Source organism: Anser anser (assembly GCF_964211835.1).
Source record: "Anser anser genome assembly, chromosome: 1".
Lineage (NCBI taxonomy): Eukaryota > Metazoa > Chordata > Aves > Anseriformes > Anatidae > Anser > Anser anser.
Genome location: NC_139720.1, coordinates 201,396,157 through 201,417,589, shown reverse-complemented (window position 1 = coordinate 201,417,589; position 21,433 = coordinate 201,396,157). Strand labels below are relative to the sequence as shown.

The following is a 21,433-nucleotide window of genomic DNA, read 5'->3' as shown; positions in this document are numbered from 1 at the left end:
GAGGATTTTTCTCTGCTTATGATTTCCATGCTCTGTCTCTTCACGGTCTTTCTCCCCCAGTCCACACTAGTCCTCTGTCATAGCTCTAAACACCTACGAAATTAGTTTTTAAACCAAAACCTATCATTTTCAAAAATTCTTTTTTTCCATCATTTTTCTCTCTCCTCTACTGATAAATTTTCCATCTTTTCCTGTCACCTGTTTCAGTGAGATATTCCTATAATTTCTGAGACATGGGCACATGCTGCTACTATCATCTTCCTTAGACCTTAAGACTTGATTCCTTCAGTAACCATCGACGTTTGGTTTCTGAATTTAACGGAAAGTAAGTTTAGAAGAAATCCATCTCCCCTTAATCCACCAAACGATTAACTCAAAACTACCTGTAATTTACTGGCAAAGCAGCATCAGCTAATCTTTGAAACAACCTGGCTAATCTACCACCACACATCATTTAAAGTATCACCCCTTTCATCTCAAGCTGCTTGCAGTACCTGGAACCACCCCCCAGTAACAACGCTGTCTCCTCATTACTTGCCTTGAATACCCTGGTTACAATTAGACTGCTTTTTAGATGTAAGCTCCAGGGGACTGTCTCATTCTAATTAGAAATCTCTACCATACATTTTTTTTATTACCAGACCCAAAATAACAAGCACAAGATAATTCAGCCTGCAGATAATCAGATTGATTTAATTGTCACTGCCACTGAAAACTAATCTTTTAATGGATAACTCAGTAACAGACGTGTTTAATGTTTAAATATATATGCTCATCTTCTCTTCTTTCACAAATTGCCACTAAAATGACAAGAATGAAGCAATCCTCCTCCTTTATATTTTTTGAATAAGTATTTCAGGTAAAAAGGGATAAGGAGCATGGAAAACAGCTGTGCAGGCTCCAGGACTGAGACAGTTAAAAACTGACAGGACCCCAGCTCAGAAGCCCTAGCAATATAAAGGTTTTTGTGATTCACATCTGACATTTTAACATCATAATCATCAAAAGGAGTAATGATCCTATTCTGAAAAATTAATCCACCTGAAATAGGAGAAGGAAGAGAAGACACTGACCCTTTTTTTTTTTCTCAGAAGAAGAGAAAGCATCATACGCCTCCATTTGAAATGATGGCACAGCACCTTGACATCTGAACTATTTAGCTGTTTTTTTTCCTGTGAAGCACTAAAACAGCTCAAATACAAGTTTAGGAATACACAACACTCAGCTTTCTAGTATAATCTTCAAATGCCTTCATCATTATGACACTTTTCTTTTCTACGTCTTCTATTTCCCTTACAATTTTCTTCTACTGCTCTTGACAAATCTCCTCTCCCAGTGTGCAACTTGTAAGGCATAAAGTTTATAAGAGAGCCAATACTGAAGCGTGACAGTGTTCAACAGTGGATGACTAGGGCTCTTTCGTATTCCAGCAAAACATGTATTAACAAAAAGTTCTGGATTTAGGAACTCTATTCTTCAGGGAACGTTCAAGAAGATTACTGAATTTAGAAGTACTTTGACAAAACCACGTTTTAAGCCATATAGTAAAATCACATACTTTTTTCTTTTTAGCTGTTGTTTATATCATGCTTGATCTGATAAATGTAAATGGTTTCAGGACATGTAATAGATTTAATTTACAAAGTAGATACACTGGCAAAGTATTTAAGAGGTAAACTAGAACTTCATTTTTATTTATTGTTATATATACATGCAAGCACACAAAGCAATGCAAAACACTGTTCAGATGGGGGGGAACGATTACAGCTGGTGAAGTTACGATGAGATCAATTACACAAAAGCTACCAAAATCTAAGACTAAGAAAGCAAACATTTATTCTAATTAGTTGCTTACTCCAGGAAAAGTTACTAAGAGTTTTGTGGCTTCGCAGCTATATTTAAAAGAATAGTCATACAATGAAGACTCATATTTAAATACCAGTTAGATAATTCAATCCACTGCAGATCAGTCCTCACTCATAAGATACTAGAAAGGAGGAAGATACCTTAGCTAAGACAATTACAAATAAGTGCAAAATAGCAGCAGCTCAGAACAATTACTGGAGAATGGGCAGGGAGGATGAAAAAATCTGACAAAAAAAAAAAAAGCAAAATAAGCCACAGAAAATGCTTCTACCTGAAAGTAGTTCTTACGCTGCCTAATTATGTGTGTAAGTCTTTCTCCATCTTTACTGCACACATACTTAACACAGAGGAGTCTTCCATCTGAGACAGGATCACACCCAAACAGAATGAGCTTTTGTGTCTCATGGAAGTCGTGTATCATCACACCACTAAATCTGCTTGCCACGAGCTGGCAAAGCAGAACACGATGGCTTGGCACTCTGTTACTCTTCCTCTCTTCCCATTTCTCAAAAGTCACAGTATCACTCAAGGCCTGAGAAATGTTTAAGGTAAGCAAGCAGTATATTTAAATGCCTTTATTTTCTTATTTGTGCAAATGCATGGGTGTCTTGGGTTTTCTAAAGGAAAAGAAACATTTGAATATTGCATGCATCAGGTATGGGATGCTGCCTAAAAAGCTATATTCTGGAGTCTTCTGTTTCTATTAATCAGATACGCCATAAATGTAAGAAGTATTAATGTTACAGTATGAACAAGATACTGGCTGGAGGCAAACAAATAGTTTTGCAGGGTAAAAGGAAATTCCTCCATACGTATGAGGTGCAGGATATAGGTAAGGAATATTTAACTTGATAAAGATGTGCATTGGGCTTATGTGGCAAGGCTGGCATGGGGAGAGGGGGTGGCCTCTGTGAGCACAGCCCAGCAGCTGCCCCAGGTCAGAGCAGAGCCAGCTCCAGACGGCTCCAAAAGGGACCCGCCGCTGGCCAGAGCTGAGCCATGAACAACGCTGGGTGGGCCTCTGGGAGAGCAGAGTGAAGGAAGGGGAAATCTGCTGTGCTACAGCAGCTGGGAGAGAGGGGTGAGAACTGAGAGAGAAGCAGCCCTGCAGCCCCCAAGGTGAGTGCAGCAGGAGGGCAGGAGGTGCTCCAGGCACGCAGCACAAGTTCCCCTGCGGCCCGTGGAGAGGCCCCTGGTGGAGCAGGCTGTCCCCCTGCAGCCCACGGGTCCCACACGGAGCAGATCTCCACGCTGCAGCCCGTGGAGGAGCCCCCGGTGGAGCAGGTGGATGTGGCCTGGAGGAGGCTGCGGCCCATGGAGAGCCCCCGCAGGAGCAGGCCCCAGGCCTGTCGAAGTCCAAATACTGACATTTTTTAAATGGTAATCCACTTAGTTTTCTCACTTTAAATCTCCTGGTTAGATGGTGCTTAATTGGATTCCAGAGCCTGTCTTCTGGTATACAAACACAACCCTACCTCCTACTGCAAAGCTCTGATATCCAAGTTTAAAAGTGGTTTTAGTAGACGTCTTCAAGAAAAAGGCTAAAATATCAGAAGCCTTACATTACAAACCTGAAATTAATGTTAAGTAACATTTTCTCTCTGCTAGGCTAATCAGTCTGCAGCACTCAACAAGAAAAAAAGAATGCACTGAATCCTATGATTTTACTTAACTGAGCATATTTATATGCAATACAGAAGCCAAATTATACACCTTGTTTAAACTTTATGAATCTAATTTATCCTCCTACCCCCAAAGCTTGTATTAAAATATCACTTCCACGTTTGGATCTGTTTTTATACCTCGAAGAAGAAAGTCAAATGGAATTTCACAGCAAAATATTCATTAATTATAACCATGATTGTGTAGATAAAACATCATGCAAAGTTATCACATGCACACAGTCATGCTACAGACATATCCAAGTCTGAAGCCTCCAGTGTTTTACCCTTCTGAAAAGTATGTCCAAAAGTTTTAACTGCATCTTAGGCCCACTCGGCAGCAAAATCTGAAGCTACTTTTTAATTCAGTCACAAAAATTTCACATTCTTTATAAAAACAGACCTATTCACCAGTGGAATATGAAAGTGGCTCTCAAACATGGTTCTTTAAAAACAACTTTACACATTCTGTGAACACTTTCATTGTATGTATTTCTTGCAGCTCCGGTATTTAAAATGTACGGTTGGTACCCTCTTCTCTTCTGTGGTCTGCATACCAACCCTGTGACTTCTGAGGTAGCTTTATCCAGCACAGGGAACCACAGCCAGAGAGAAGCTAAAGCATAGATGGAAGGCAGCAGGAGAATGTTCTCCCATACCCAGCAGCACATTGTCCTCAAAGAGGTCCACTGAGGGTTAGAACCATAGAATATCCCAAGCTGGAAGGGACCCACAAGGATCATCGAGTCCAACTCTTGGCTCCACGCAGGACCACCCAAAAAATCAGACCCTATGTCTGAGAGTGTAGTCCAAACACTTCTTGAACACCAGCAGGCTCGGTGCCATGACCTCATCCCTGGGCAGCCTGTCCCAGTGCCCGACCACCCTCTGGGTGCAGACCCTTTTCCTAACACCCAGCCTGACCCTCCCCTGTCCCAGCTCCATGCCGTTCCCTCGGGTCCTGTCGCTGTCCCCAGAGAGCAGAGCTCAGCGCCTGCCCCTCCGCTCCCCTCGTGAGGGAGCTGCAGGCCGCCATGAGGCCTCCCCTCAGCCTGCTCTGCTCTGGGCTGAACAAACCAAGTGGCTTCAGCTGCTCGTCATACATCTCCCCCCTCAGACCCTTCACCATCTTCGTAGCCCTCCTTTGGACACACTCTAATGGTTTTATGTCCTTATACTGTGGCACCCAAACCTGCACAAAGTACTTGAGGTGAGGCCGCACCAGTGCAGAGCAGGACAATCCCTTCCCTCAACCGGCTAGCAATGCTGTGCTTGATGCACCCCAGGGTATGGTTGGCCCTCCTGGCTGCCAGGGCACGCTGCTGGCTCATGTTCAGCTTGCTGTCAATTAAAACCCCCAGAGCCCTTTCTGCGGGGCTGCTCTCCAACATCTCGTCCCCCAGTCTGTATGTATAGGTAGGGCTGCCCCTTCCCAGGTGCAGAATCTGACACTTGCTCTTTTTAAACTTTGTATTGTTGGTGATTGCCCAGCTCTCTAATTTGTCTAGATCTCTCTGCAAGGCCTCTCCACCCCCAGCAGAGTCAACAGCTCCTACCAATTTAGCGTCATCCACAAACTTACTTAGTATACCATGACCTGTGTCCAAGTAATTTATGAAAACATTGAAAAGAACTGGCCCTAAAATGAAGCTCTGCAGAAGCCCACTAGTGAATGGCTGACAGCTTGATGTGACCCTCATCTCAAAAAAATCAGTGTTAGAATATTTCCCCTACAGTCTATTATTTGGTTCAAAGAAACCACGCAACCAACCTTTCCACACTGTGTACTGTCATTATGAATTTACAACTATTCTCTTTCTACATTAGCCACTTCCCTGCTACTAACAGCAGAATCAATTAAGTCTCTTTAAAAATAAATCCTCCTAACTGTATTAGCTGAGGTGCAGTATTTTGTACTGCACCATACAGATTATTTATTCCTCTGTTCAAAAGTTATGTATTCCTAGAAGGAAGACCATTCTACATAGAACGACAGTGGTAGAGAAACCACACTGAGGGCATATTTCCTCTCCTGTCAGATTCTACATAAGATAACTGAACTTGCCAAAAAAAAATCTAAATTTCTTTTGCTTCCATATTCATAACATTAAACAATCTGGCTGTTCTCAGATGAATACAGTGAAAACTAGTGTCATGCATGTTTCAAGCCAAGAAAAGAAAAAAAGTTATGGCCTCCGAACTGTTTAAGGCTAATTTATTGCATAACAGGAATCAACCATAATAAAGTTATCTGATAAAACTAAGACATTAAGACTTCTGTTTATAATGCAACGTTCAGGTAACTTCACAGAAGTAAATGTTACTTGCAAGACATTCCAGAATAAAATCTAATATCATGTCTCTAAAATAAAAACCAAGATTAAGGAATCTTGATTGCCTGCAATCAGAAAAGACAATTTAATAAATGTTTTGGGTTGTTTTTTGCTTTTTCCTTTACAGAACAATCCAACCATATGAGTATCAGAAGGCCAGTAATTAAGACAGAGTAACACGTTATCACACATCAACTATACTACAGCAACTGACTATGTGAGTATTCTTAATCCACTGCAAGCTGGAGCAAAATTCATTAGCTTAGATCTCAGTGAAAGAACTTTAAACTAACATTTTTCACTTCACATATGCAAAAGGTCACAAACATGCATACAAATCGCAGTTCAGTCTCTGATGGTAATTTATTGAGCTGTAATAACAAATTACTAATTATATCAATGACCAAGAATTGTATGAAACATTAACTATGTTAAGTGGAAATGTGTTGATTTGCTTTGCTCATCTTTTTTATTTTCATGCTTAAACAATTTTACCAGCACTAAATGAAGTGCTAGCTCTTCAAATACATAAAATCTTTTTCTTTCTTTTTTTTCAAATCTTCACTATGGTGCATGCAACTTGAGTCAGAGCTGACAGTTCCAGAAATGAAAAGATATTTGAAATCTCAAAACATGTTATGCCAATGAAAGATAGTAATCATTTCAGACAAAGTGCATGCTGGTTTGGGTGTATAACATTTTGGGGGGCAGGGGAAGGGTTGCTTTGTTTTGGTTTATTTGTTTGGTTTTGTTGTGTTGCTTTAGCTTTAAGCACATAATAACACCTGCTGAAGTATGTGGTTATATTAGTAAAAAATAAAGTGCATATAGTAATTTCCCAAAAGTTTAAAGACATTATAACCTACCATTCCCAGATGCTTCTTTGGCTGTTTTTAAAATTGTAACGTGAAACAAAAGTGCTAACTAACTTGCAAACTTTGCTACTATGAGATGCAATCAGAAAGTCCTTAGATGCAGTAGGATGTGAATATAAGAGATTAAAAAGAGATTAAAAAAAGATTCATTAAAAAAAAAAAAACACTTTAGGAGTGATAAATAACTGACTTATTTCAGGAAACAATGAGGAACTGAAATTCATTGTCAGAAGTCTATGAATCAAAACAATATTCTGGAATTTCAAGCCTTTTTCTATCACCATTGCTATGAAGCCATCTCTATAGACAAGTTTGAGGCAGAAAGAATAATACTTTTTTTATAAATCACTTCTGTCCTCTGTGATCCCAAAGGAAAAGAAAGATGCTGAATATGTTTCTTTTTTCTTCACTCATCACTTCAGACTGAGCTGCTGAATCATCATAATTACAGAAACATATTATTAGCTGAATAGTGAATTATGATTTTAATCTATTTTAAAACTATTTTTAATCTGTTTCGATGAACTACTGACATCCTTGTAATTGGGAAGGTGCTAAGTGTTCAAGTAGCAATCAGTATTCACTAGAATACCCTTTGACAAGGATGTTCTGTCCTCAACTTTTGCCTTAGATAAAGTAACACATTTCATGACTGGGAGATTAGTGCTTCAACAAGAAAAAACTAAGTATCAACAAACTAAAAACTGCCTATATTTCATCATCTGTCACAAACCCAGGTATTCTGAAGAGTCAATGATAAAGACTTACCACACCGATTCCTTCAAAAGCAAATATTGCTGTCCCAAAAAACAGAGGATATTTCTTCCAGCCAACCACAGGAGGCAGTTTTTGAGGATCTGCTATATCCTAAAGAAATCAAAGCAAAACAGTGCTATTTAAAGAATGTCAGCTGTTCCTACAATTTTAATTGCTGTCTAGGAAAGAAAAATCTGTAGGTGTTGACAACGAAGTATACACTGCTAGTTATACTCCATTGTTTTCCCCACAAGCTTATAGTCCTTTACACGCAACTATAGCTTCCTTCCCACTCACTCACAGACACTTGCAGATGTATTTATTCTAGGTTCTTGTTACTGACATTAGAAGTTTTCATATTTAAAGTGTTACTCTGGCGTATATAAGTGAGCATCAATTAAAATGAAAGACTCAGGCTTAACTTTCTAAAAAATTAGGCTCTCCTAAGAACATGCAATTTTCTTATTCTTCATACTTTACAAGTATTCTTCATAACCATAAGGGATAGTTAAAAAAAAAAAAGTATTTTTAACACAAGCTGAATTCCTGCAGAACAATTAATTGCTCTTCAACTCCCACAATATCTTTTGTGTAACTTCTACCTCCTCCCATAGCCGAGACCTCTAAATAATATCAGTGCAGACCATATATCTAGATACTGTGCATGCAGCAGAGTTTGCCATTTATACTTTTCAAAAGCTGTAAGAATGAAAAAATGTAGAAGTTCCTGGGTGTGATTTTTTTTTCAGCCTTCAGTTCAATTTGTTCTGTTCTGAAATGCCTCCAACTGTTAAAAACAGCAGCAACCCAGAAAACGTAAAAACTATTCAACTTCTCAGGAGATAGAAGTATGCAATATCTATTCTTAAATATGTAAGATAAATCTTTTTTTTTTCCCTGATTGTACTGGAAAAATGCTATAAACAAACATTGTTGTTGAAACTGTTCTTCTGTTGCAATGAAATGACTGGCCACAGATGAAGCCTTTGAACTTCTGGGAGCGACTCCTACTTACTCAAGGATTCAGAGACTTCAAAATTTGTATGCTCCGTATCTTAAGTGCAGTAATATTGCCATTTCTTTCAAAAATACCATAAAGGTCTCTTTAAAGCACGTCTCAAGTATTAAGACATCTCCTTACCTCAAATTAGAAGATAATTCTGACTTTCAGCCATTGTCAATCAGTATGTTTCAGAGACCAACTACCCCAAGCAACCACTAAGACATCACATTAAAACAAATTATAAACTTGCTATACTCACTCTAACAATATACTGGTAAATGATCACAAGGCTGACAGCCATGGACAGATTGGCAAGCAGTGAAAGCAAGGACAGGCTCTTAAGGTCACGAATAAAGACCAGGAGGATCATAAACGGCAGGAAACACAGCATGTACACTCGTAAATCCGTACTCCTTTTCTCAGAAGAATTGCTGGCGGCACTGACATTTATAGAAGCAGACTTGATTTCCAAGAATCCTTCATGGACCTGTAGAAAAATAAATAAATACTGGTAGCACTGAGTGTCTGTACATGGACACACTGCTGTTTCTCTAGGGTGGAATTCACCTCTTCACTTTACCTGCTGAATGTCAGGCATTTTGGTTTATCTATACTCTCAATGCAGGGAGGAAAACAAGGCACTGAGCAAGTGTTTCATCCTTGTGAAATGATGAAATCAGGCCCTAAAAGACCTTGTCTTTAATCCACCGACTAAGGAGGAAATCCACATGATCAGTTTAGATCAGATGCCTGCCTTTTAGAAAGCAAGCGTTCAGTCAAACAAATGTGGGCAAGATGGATTTAGGCCTAAACACTGGAGCGTGAATTTTCCTAAAGTAAGGAATGGGTTCATATGACCAAGTACTATTAATTGTTTGAAGGTTCAGTGCCTAATAACCTTATGCCTTTGCAATCCACATCATGTCAGCATACACACAGAATGATGGTAGAATATTCATCTGTCTTTATTTTAATTCAAATTATTTTATTCTTAACTTCACTTTTCCATTAATCAACTTTAACTCAACTGTAAAAGTTGTGCAAATAATAAAAACAACAATAAAATAAAATAAAAATAAATAAAACATAGAGCTGTATACATTAAATCAATATAAATTCATACTGGTAGATAAATAGTAGTACACAATGTGTAAAAGTATTAAATATCTTGTACATATTATTACCATAATTGCCCATAGTGCAGTTCAGAAGACTGAGCTTGGGACTATTCACAGCTCTCACTGGATCTTTTGGAAGAATGTTAATGTGGTTATAATTGGTTGGGCACTGGGACAGGCTCCCCAGGGCAGTGGTCACAGCACCGAGCCTGCCGGAGTTCAAGAAGCGTTTGGACAACGCTCTCAGACGTAGGGTCTGATTTTTTGGGTGGTCCTTTGGGGACCCAGGAGTTGGACTTAATGATCCTTGTGGGTCCCTTCCAACTCGGGATATTCTCTGGTTCTATGATAACTGCCGAAAACTATTTTAAGCAAACATATTCTGTGCTGTGTGTACACCATGACCAAAACATCAAGAGCTCGTGGTTATTCTGCTTGCTGCAAAATGAAAACAGTTCAGATCCACTTGTTTAAATCTTATGCCTTTTCCCTAGGAAGGTGTACTCTTTTTCCCTTTGATTGTATTAGCCATCTTATAAATCAGTATATGACTGTGTTTAATTTGTTCACACTACAGAAAGCCTTTGGCATGATGAGAAAAGATACCTAGACAGTGGGAAAAAATTGCTTCTTTGCAGTATAAAGTGGTTAAATAAAAATGGGAAATCAATATATATCAAAGCAAGTTAAGATGATATTCTGACCCCTAAATACTGACACCGATTAATTTATGGGCAATTATTTCAATGTGGTTTGCTCTCCAAAATGTCCATTGTTATCTGTGCAAGTGAAAATAACAAGATCATAGATCCTCTTTTAAAAAGTCAAACACATGAAGCTGCTACAATAAAAAGGCCAAGTATTACTATTACATGCAAATTTAAATGTAGTCACAAGAGTCCTGAGCAAACAGCACAATTACCAATACCTTATGACATCTATTTAATTTTATACGTCACAATAACTCAGGGTATTAATTTTCCAGCTTGAGGAAGAAGAGAAGAGGACAAGTTGGAGATACAGTAGGCAACCAAGCGATCATTTGTATTGTGAGACTTCCAGAAGGTAGAGGGAGTTATTTAAAAAGTTCTGTGGTCAGAATTCTATTTGAGTTCAGATCTACTGTGATCTCTACAGCTGCCAGGATGATCACCTCACACCTCCAGGTTGTGTTAAGTAGAGTGGTCATATGTAGCCTTTAAAATTATGTTTTATTTTCACAAAAATACTGAGGAAGGCACTGAGACAGAACATACTATGCCTGCTCATAAGCTCTCCACAACCATCATCAGGTGACAGATGTCTGTAAAAAACAGCTAAAATTATCAAAATGTGACTCCCCTACCCTAGGTTCTTACCTTCCACTTGCATGCTTCAAACATGAGTTATATTCCTATAACAAACTACAACACTGTAGTCCACTTTACAACAGAGTGAACATGGTACCCTTTCTTGCCACACTCTTCCCTGGCCCAGTATTCACCAGGGAAAGGAAATAGAAGTTAAACAAATTCTCTAAAATGTTATTATGTGCAAGAGTCTCATCAGGTCCTGTTTTGTGAAATACAGTTGAAAGGCAGAAGCCAGGGCAAAAACATTCCAGCTGGAAGACCCAAAAAAATAAAAAGGCAATTCTGAACCTGCTCCACTCAGATTTATATTTTGAGTAAACAGATTTGCAGTCACAGCTGTCTTAGTCCCAGTTACAAAAAGCACCTATTTCTGGTATGTTTTTAACTGAAAAGCTCCTCTTCCACACCATTTCTCATTTGAGTCACTTTACCTTGTCATCTCTTATCTAAGAGAAACATTATATTCCTGATATATTCTCCATTACATTATCCAAAAATGGAAGTTTGGATTCAGTGAACCATAGAATAATTCAGGCTAGAAGCGGCCTCATGACATAGTCCAGCTGCTTACCCAAAGCTCCATCAATATGAGGTCAAACCAGGCTGTTTCTCCTGAAAACCTCTAAGAATGGAGACTGCACAACCTCTACGGGCAACCTGTTCCAATACTCTCCTGTCTTAAAGTTTTGCTTTGTCTCAGGTCTGAAATTGCTGTGTTATTTAAGAAACATATAATTGGGAGTTGGAACTAGATGATCTTTAAGAGCCCTTCCAACCCAAGGTGTTCTATGATTTTTGGGGGGGAACAAAAAAAAAGAAAACAAAAAAAACTTTTGAACATTTCAGTTCAACTCTTGACTGGCAAGCCATTTTTATTATGTTCATTATGCACAGGTTTCTATTTTAACCACCGTGTCAGGCAGGGCAGCACCACTTAAGGGTTTAGGCAAGGCCACAGGGAACTTCCACACAGGTGGATTTTGAGGCATGACAGAAGAGTGATTCTGTACATTGGCTCAGAAGAAGTATCTCAGATGATCTTATGGTAGAGCTAAAAAACAGGCAAGAGAGACTGATGAGTGGAAGAAAAGTAAGTCTGAAAGTAAAATACAAAAATTAACCCCCCCAAAATACAATTCTGCCTGTGAGTAGATTGTGTGAGGTATGATGCTAAAGAGCAGCAATGGAAAAATCTAATGAAGATTAAATTATACTCATTTGTTCAGATGCAAGCTAACATTACTATCACTTTTGAAGTATTTTATTAGGTTTAAAAAAGTTTTATCAGGTTGAAAACCATTCTAACAAGTAACAATGTAAAGCAGCAGAAGTGTCTTCAAAAATAAAAAAATAAAAAGCCGTTTCTTATGCTGTTTCTCTCTCCTCTAAAGAAAGCAAAGCAGTCTGAAATACTATCTGAATATCAGACAACTTAGACAAATGTTTTCACTTATTCAATCAATACATCTGTGCTTGAAAAACGCATTCTATAAACAATCATAATTCAGATCCTCCCACTAAAGATCTGAGACATGGAAATGTACATTTGCCATTTAAGAATCACGGCTTCCTCTCTTAACCATAACGGAGAATGTCTTCCTATAAAAGTAATTCTGATTTGTAGAGAACAGTCATTAAATTTTACTGTGCCTGTACTCGCTCTGACTACAAAAGAGACAAAAACCAAGATGTAATAAAGTCTGTGCAGGACTTCATGAGCTGCTACACAGTACTTTTTTCTTTGTGTCACAGAGCTCAGTGTACGTTGAGCAACTTCTAATCTGAATACATTATATGCATTTTGTTCTGTGACTACCATAACTGTACCTGGGAGTTCCACAAACATTTCCCTAAACCACAAGGAAATATCACTACAGTTTCAGAAAGCAAGTAGTGACTACTACTTGCATATTGACTACAAGGACTAGTGTTGCAGACTACAAAGACTAGTGAATTCACAGAGTGACTTCATCAGAAGTCATTTTAGTTATTCAAGCATTAATTCACATGATGGTGTGGTGTCTGAAACAGCTTCCTTTACAGGATTGCTTCACTTAATGTCTCATTTACATACCCCAAGCACAGCATCCACTGCCCTCAGCTGTATCCATGAAGACCACAAATTTTTGTAAATCTGGTTATCAGATTCCTGATATCAGGCACACAGAAAATTGTTTCATTCAAGAACTACATCAGAAGCAACAAAGAATAGTTTCCTTAGTCCCTTCAGCCAAGTCCACTCTTGCCTACATCTCAAACCCTACTCTTTCTGTCATAGTCTGCAAACTTTTCAAATTTTTTATCTAGTAGGATCAAAATAGCAGTCCTGGAGCTGATTGGTTCCTGTAACTCCTTCCTTATTCAACTCAGAGCAACATACAACACAGGGCCCAATCGAGCACCAAAACAGTGTGTAATCAGGTGTATGTTGTATATGGGACTATACTGTAATCCTGTAATTATGAAGGAAAAGGTCAAAGCACGTTTCGCCTTTCATTTAGTTCTGGTATTTCATTATTACTCAACTTTGCAAACTACAAACACTTCCGTGTCTGAGTACGACTGCCTAAGTGGCGGGTTTGGTTTTTTTTAGGGGTGGTTCCCCCTCCCCCTGCTTTTTACAGAATAAAAAAAATTCAGAATTTACAGAATAAAAAAAACTAGAAAAATAAAAATTCCATTATGTAGCATCCTATTGATGGGTCATTCAAAGTGTCAAAGACGTAATAAAGTGCTCCCACACAGCAAGAACATGTTTTCATATTTTAGCTTTACCAGCAAACAATGAGAAAAATATGCATTTTCAGAGAACTCAGCAAATATTCATGAACAAGTAGACAGCTGCCAAGGCTCTTGACTTAAGATCTCCTACTCCTCAGGAAGCAAAAGTCAGGTAATTATGACATGAAAGGGGACCATCTTCTGGGCAGGTTCCTTTGTCCACCCCACTGTGATCCTGCTCCAATCTTGTTGAAGCCAAACTGCAGATCTTTGTGCCAACTTCATTCTTCTCCAATTCTAGTCTTTTTTACCTGTAAGACCCGCCCCCCCCTTTTTTTTTTTTGTAAATAAGACCCCATATCCAGAACTACACAAACCTGAGTTTCTTCGGTGAGCCAGGGAAGTATTCCTTTAGAAAAGCTTACTAACATTATTACCATGATTTTCCTTTATCTTAGTTCTCCACTCCCTCATTCCCTCTGTTCATATGCCTCATCCTTCCACTACCCAAAACAGATTTAAAGCTGTACCAACTCGTGTTCTTTGGTGCCCTCTACGGGACAGATTTGTGCAATATAAGGTTGCCCAGATGGAAAGAACCTCCCTCCCAGAGGAAAGAGCACAGGGCAATGTAAATCAAATACACTTGCAAATAGGACTTCTCTTCTGAATTGCTAATGACTTCAATTCATTCAGAGGGTACATGCCATGGGTTTCTGCAGCTACTGCTTTTGTAGAGGTTGTTTTCTCTGTAAGTTCTGCTCCCTGCTTTCAATTCTTCAAGACAGCAACAGTGGGTTTTCTGAAAAGGTTTCATTTTTTTCCAAAATTGATAAAAGCCAAGGCAAACAAGTCTTTGCTTTTGCTTAAGGTCGAAACATATATATAATGACTAGTTGGTCATATATTTGTTCAATGGGAAAGGTTTCAATTCAAACTTTTATTACAAAGGATGCCATAAAAATTCCTGCTTCAGAAGGCCAGCAAAAGGACATCATATATAAATTAGGATTTTCAGATACTGAGATAGACAATGGGACTGTCATAACCTCCCAGTACACAAATTACAGAGTGTCCAGCTTCTCTACACACAGATTCTTCTCACCTTGATGTTTTTGTAACTTGGAATACTTTTTAAACATAATACAAATACCTCACAGGGAGCAAAAAAAAATGTGCTTACTACATACTAACTGACAATGGGGACACGTCTTCCTCAATAACATAAATTAAGCTATTCAAAGACACCTTTATTCTACCTTTCGGGTAGAAGTCCATATGGATGATTAATGCTTGGCAACATGCCATACCTTATTCCTCACCTGCCTCACTAATTACAGAGACACGTTTTCAGACAAAGATCCATATTCATTCTCAAAACAGAAAAGAACAGCACAGATTATCTTGAGTCAGAAGGGACCCACAAGGATCATCGAGTCCAACTCCTGGCTCCACACACCACCCAAAAATCAGACCGTATCTTTGAGAGCACTGTACAAACACTTCTTGAACACCATCAGGCTCAGTGCCATGACCTCGTCCCTGGGCAGCCTGTCCCAGTGCCCGACCACCCTCTGGGCGCAGAACCTTTTCCTAGCACCCAGCCTGACCCTCCCCTGTCCCAGCTCCATGCCATTCCCTCGGGTCCTGTCGCTGTCCCCAGAGAGCAGAGCTCAGCGCCTGCCCCTCCGCTCCCCTCGTGAGGGAGCTGCAGGCCGCCATGAGGCCTCCCCTCGGCCTGCTCTGCTCTGGGCTGAACAAACCAAGGGACCTCAGCTTCTCCTCATACATCCCCCCCTTTAGACCCTTCACCATCTTTGTAGCCCTCCTTTGGACACTCTCTAATGGTTTTATATCCTTTTTATTCTGTGGCACCCAAAACTGCACACAGTACTCTGGGGGTCCGAGAGACCCATCACTGATGAGTAACTGTGAGACAATTCTGAAAAATGGAAGAGGTTAAACAAGAACACATTCAAAAGAAAGATTCCCATGACACAAAAAGGGTAAAATACTCTCAGAAGGTCAGGGAATAAAAAAGTCAGCAGCAAGTCCTGGCAAAAAGAAATGTTCATTGACAACTGGATCCCAGACCAGTTTCAACCTTGTTTCCTATAATTTCTGCAATTAATTTTTAAGTTCAACAAACAAATGAGAAGGCAATGAAACTATAAGCACTTCCGCAAGATGTGAGTTTAGATCACCTTGCACATTGCTCCCTTTTCCAAGAGCTCTATTGTGTAAATCATGGCAGAACCTATTCTGTGCATCTCTCAGCTTCATGTTTTACAAGTTCTTTTGCACTTTACAAGGAAACAAAAAAGTAAGGAAAAACAAATCTAAAACCGTAACTCTTCATACAATATCTTTACTCACTTGTTTCACATTTTCTGCCAAGAACACAACATAAACACTACAAAATCCCAGCTGCGTTATCACTAGGAAAAAGTCCACAATATACCTGAGGAAGAAAAAATAAACATACGTTATACTTAGGATCCAAACGATTAATCCATTTCTACCTAATACACAATTACAACTCCTTTTCATACTAGTCATAATTTTAGATTAAAATATCACATTAATCTCATGAACACTGGAATGCAAGTTGCTCTCCTGTCAAAATAAGGTGATTGTATGTTTTTTGTTGGTTGGTGTTTTCTTTAAGGTAACAGTAAATAGGTATGAAAGTTTCTCAGAAAAAAGGTATATCACATTTAAAGTGGCATAAAATGAAATTCGAAGACAGCAATGTGGTACAACTATAAACAATGGACATATATACTCAATGTGCAAATAACTTCTGCTGCAATAATTTAGCACTTTAGCATAGCCATTTTCCACTGAGACCAGAGATGAAATGTCTCACACAGTTAAGTTTCAGCAATTCAAGACAAAAAACATTTTCACAGCTAACTGGCTCTATGTGAATGTATCCAAATACACATTCAGACACTGTATCTCTTGGAAAAAAAATTCTGAAGTATGGTTCATACTGTTTTTGAAAAATAATACACATGATGGTGACCTGAAGACGCACCATAATGAAACTCTCTCAATAGTCCAACATACAACAGAGAACTGCCCCAGAGAACAATCTTGCTGCAGCATGATGCCTCGGGAAATAGAATTGTCATTTGTGGCTTATAACTCTTTGGTGCATTACAGTATTTTCATTCTACTTCCCCACAAACAAAAAAATTTCCCTCTAGTACAGCTCCAGTCCATTCCTACGAAGTCATCAGAAAATATCTTAAAATATTAGCTCATCTTTTTCTTATCTGAGACCAAGTGATAGCCACAAACGACACAAGATGCTGTATCCTTGAAAATAACAGGGCAAAAATATTCTCTTCCTCAAGAGAGGGAAAAAAAAAAACACTTTAAAGTTAACATTGAACAACATCTCAGGTTTTCAGTTTCATCACTATGTAGTCATACTGTAAGCTCCATAAACAGCTATACAGCAACGGATGGCAAAAAACACATAATGGTCTTTTTTAAAAGATGGATAAAGCACTTAAGAGCTACAACAAGCTATTAATATCTGCAGGTCATTATTGCAAAAATCTAGTAAATATTTCTCCATGATCTATACTTGGTATTTCAACAAATCAAAGAATGCTTTGTTTCCTTTCAGAAAAAAATAAAGTCATTTGTGTTTGCAGTATCAGTCAGCTTAGAGAGTGAACTCTGATGCAGTGAGATGTGTTTGTAGTAAAAGCTGACAAAAACTTATACTACACAACACAGACTGCACTTCTGGTTATACAACATCTCTTCCTATATTATAGAAGAGAATTCTTTTCTTCACAGCTCCTGTAGACCTGAAAATTGAAGTTCCTGACAGACACACACACTCCCTAGTCCTCCCCAGTGTCACAAGTTGACCCCAGGAAACATTTTTATGCGGTGCTATTTGTTATTTCAAGCACAGAGAATATACTCTGGAAACTAGTAACATCTTAGTAAAAAGTAAATGTCCTAACCATTCCAAGTGTAGACATCAATTTTAATAATTAACTGCAAAACTGGACTGCAAACTTACCTTCCCCAGGAAGATTTTTTCTGAAGAGCAGTCAGAGGCCCCACTTCCATGGCATAACTAACTGTATCACTATACCCCAGCGAGGACTTTTTCAACCTGAAATCAAAGCGCGAAGAAAGAATAGAGTTACTAGAAACTATGAGAGCCTACATCTCTACCCTGAAAATGCTTATACAGGCTTACATGCTTACACAGGCTTACATGCTTACACAGGCTTATACAGAATCATCTGTGACACCATTCCGCAGCTGCTGAATTTTAGAAGTATAGTTTAGGCTTCTTGGGCTTCTTTCTTGGAGGAAGGGCATTTGGAGGGAAGCACTCTATAAGCATGTAAACCACAATTGCTTCCCACTAATTCAACAGTACTAAATCAGGTCTGGTTTGGTTTTTGTTTTGTTTTTTTTTCTTAATAATAGCTTTTCCAGCTACAGGGACACTAACAGCTTCATGTTACTGTTCAGTTCAGCAACTTTATTGCACTTTTAAAGAACTTTTATTGCACTTCTATTGTACGTCTCACTTGAAAGACTATCTAACATTAATCTGCTCACTATTATCATCTTACCACATTCCTTAGCACCACATTTTTTAAGAACCAAGTTGTCACAATCCAAAGAGACAATCACAAAAGACATTAACAGCAATTCTTGGTTGTTTCTGTAGTCCTATAAAGTACTTACAAACTGGCAATTTATAAACTGAATGTTTTTCAAAGCTATGAAGATTCAAAAGTTATGAAGATATAAAAGGACTTAAAGACTGAAGCTAAGCAATTAAAACTGCACTGAGAAAGATCTGATTATTTCCCAGTTACGACAGGGAATAGGACATTGGACAATACAAGTTAAACCAACTTATTTTTGTGTAGAACCAGAAAAGAAATACTTTTTCAATGTATTAACATACTGTTACTCAAACCACAGCTATCATTTGTAGCTGCTCCATAAGAACATGTATTCCTTCTTTGAAGTACAAGATTCTGACCTGAAGCAACTGCTACAGCACTGGGTCATTCTGTAGGCCAAAACTCAGAAAAAAAAATCTCAGCAACAAAATGAGTAGTTCCACATTTACCTCTGACATAGACTGTGGCTGCAACGTACCAAGATGTGCATACAATGGACAGATATAATTCCTATGAACACAAGGCTGATTGGTCCAATCTGGTGTGGAGAAAAAAGGGAGAACAAAGGATATAAGCAACTGAAGTCACGTAAACAGATTTTTTCATGAAAACATTCCGGGGAAAAATCTTTACATGCAAAAGTTTCATATTTTAGCACATACATAAATTATAGGAATTAAAATTTTATGCAACTTTTTTCCCCTCAGAGGAGGACTCACTACAGATTTCTGCTGCATTCCTTACTTCTAATTGATGGCTCGACTGAAGGTTCCTCAAGGGTGATCAAGCAGTAAATAGCAAGTGGACATGCACAACTTCACTCTCAGAGCATCTTCATTAAGATATTTGCCAAAAAATTGTCATGAGAGAAGACCGCACATTTCTAAGCAATGGTTTGGACCATTTCATTGTCATCAACACTGTCATTTTAAAAGCTTCTTTCCATTACATTAGAGCACTTGATGATGTTCAGTATAGTAAAAAAAAAAAAAAAAAAAAAAAAAAAGCCACAATCACTACCCTGACAACTTTTACAAGTTACAGATAATCTTTTGAATTAAATCATTTGTTTTAGAACAGAAGTTAAACCAAAAGTTTTCACAGAAAGTACTTGCTTTTTACATTGTAACTTTCATCCTTAAACTAAACATCCTGTAATAAAGAATTAAATTTATTTAGTCTTAAATTTAAAAATTCATTTAATGAAATTTACATTGCCTTAGGAAATGCTTTGTTTATATCCCTGTATAAACTAGACTGTGCTATATCCTGTTGCCCCAGAAACAAAAGACTGATTTAAAAAGATGACAGTGCATCCTATGACATTATCCAGCTATAGTGACGTCTGGACAAAGATAAAATAAACCCAAAAAAGAATCCCATGTGCCATCATAGGAGTCTGACTGAATCAAAAACTTTCTTTTTTCAGAAAAAAAAGTTTTCCACAGAAAAATGCTCTGGCTAAGCAAAAATACAAAACATTCTATAAAGTCTTCAGAATGACATAGTTAAAAAAGAAAAAAAGGTTTGGTTGTTGTTTTTGTTTTTGTTTTAGTTTGTCTCAACCTTCAGCAATAACTTCACCAGACTGAAAAGAAAAAATATAACACTATTCAAAGTAGGTAGGTACAACCAGCAGGCATCAAGAATTTAGTTTTTCAGGCTCAGTCACATATCTGTATATCTTTCTAGATAACGTTTCTAATCTAAGAAAAACAACTGCATTCTTACCACAATGCCAGCATTTTTTATTGCAAGTGGAAGACCAAGAAGCCCAGTTCCAATGTTTCCTTTGAGGAGGTGGGTAAGTGTTTGTATAAACCTGATGAAAAAAACAGAAAAAGTCCCATTAAAAGCACACCCTCTACAATTCACTAACATACAGCAACAATTTGTGAGCAGTAACTACTTTGAACTGGTCCCGCACATTCAAAGGACATTCTTATTAATCTCTAAATATGAGTTCCATCAAATGGAACGTACAAGTCTGATTGATCTTCATCTCCTTTTCCCAGCTTGTGAAAGGCTACTTTCTGTGCAATTTTATCGTTTTTTTTGCCTCAGAAAGTGTCAAAGTTTCATCAATGCTATTTTAGAATCAATAACATTCAAAACAATTACCAGTTACAAAACACAATTCTGACAGCTACAGCTTTAGCCCCCCCCAAAAAAAACCAACTCTTTCAAATACAACTGTAACAAATAATCTATTTCCAAAGTCTTAAGTTCCTTTATTAAAAAATAAAATCAATCAAACCCCTTTGTAAACAATGCCTGGATTCTGAGCGACCCAATCACTTTATAAATGGTCACCTTGGAATATTTTACAGCCAGTATATTGTCAAGCTTCCAAAAACCAAAGAACCTACTCAAAATGTGCTGTTTTGTGGTAGACGCATGCAAAGCCCTAAATTAGAACTATGCAAAGCCCTACAACACCGTACCATGGTAGCAAGTAACCCCCCTGAGAGTTCAGTAAACTACTCATGAAAAACAAGTTGGAGGCAAGGACTTTTAACAAGCTGATACTTAGGAGTAATACATACGTAATGCCTTCTTCATTTTCAAGTTGGTAATGCTTCTCAACTGGCAGGATGTCATTTTCATGCTCCTCATCTGAGACTTCGTCTGAATTCTGTTCATCAATTAAAGGCTTCATTACTTCCAAATCTATACAACGGAATTAACACAACTTAGTGTTAGAAACAAACGTACAGTTTAGAAGTAAAAGGTGATTTTGAAATAATTTGCCATTTCATGAGATTTATTTGCGTTACTAAATATAAAGCTGATTTAAACACAGTTACAGCACAAGTCTGCACAAGAAATTCTGCCTCGCTTTCCAGGGGCACACATTCACATTATTCAAAACAGGCTGGTTTACGGTCAAACACTAAAGTTTGCCATTAAGGAAAACAACTTTGTATCATCAAAATGTTGATGGTTTAGACCATTTTGCAAGCTAATACAACGTACAGCCAAACGGAAAAGTCATCCAGTGTTAGGAAAGGATGAGATTCATCTTAGGTGCTGTTAGCTGTTTCAATGCTAAGCACTTAGCCTATTACTAGT

At 38.1% G+C, this 21,433-nt stretch overlaps 1 protein-coding gene across 3 annotated transcripts in view; it reads right to left on the bottom strand.

The window, feature by feature from the left end:
* Window positions 1–21,433, bottom strand: part of SLC36A4 (solute carrier family 36 member 4) — an 84,266-nt gene that overhangs the window by 48,552 nt on the left and 14,281 nt on the right. For 2 of the 3 annotated variants that reach the window (XM_083816371.1, XM_083816372.1), the window contains exons 2-8: window positions 20,908–21,031; window positions 20,093–20,183; window positions 18,811–18,899; window positions 17,734–17,829; window positions 16,062–16,146; window positions 8,754–8,981; window positions 7,504–7,602 (exon numbers count right to left, since the gene is read on the bottom strand). In XM_083816371.1, coding sequence (XP_083672497.1) covers window positions 7,504–7,602; window positions 8,754–8,981; window positions 16,062–16,146; window positions 17,734–17,829; window positions 18,811–18,899; window positions 20,093–20,183; window positions 20,908–21,031 — 812 coding nt within the window. Of the gene's footprint in view, window positions 1–7,503; window positions 7,603–8,753; window positions 8,982–16,061; window positions 16,147–17,733; window positions 17,830–18,810; window positions 18,900–19,105; window positions 19,291–20,092; window positions 20,184–20,907; window positions 21,032–21,433 lie in introns of those variants that run through there. The other variant, XM_083816373.1, reaches the window with a different exon arrangement.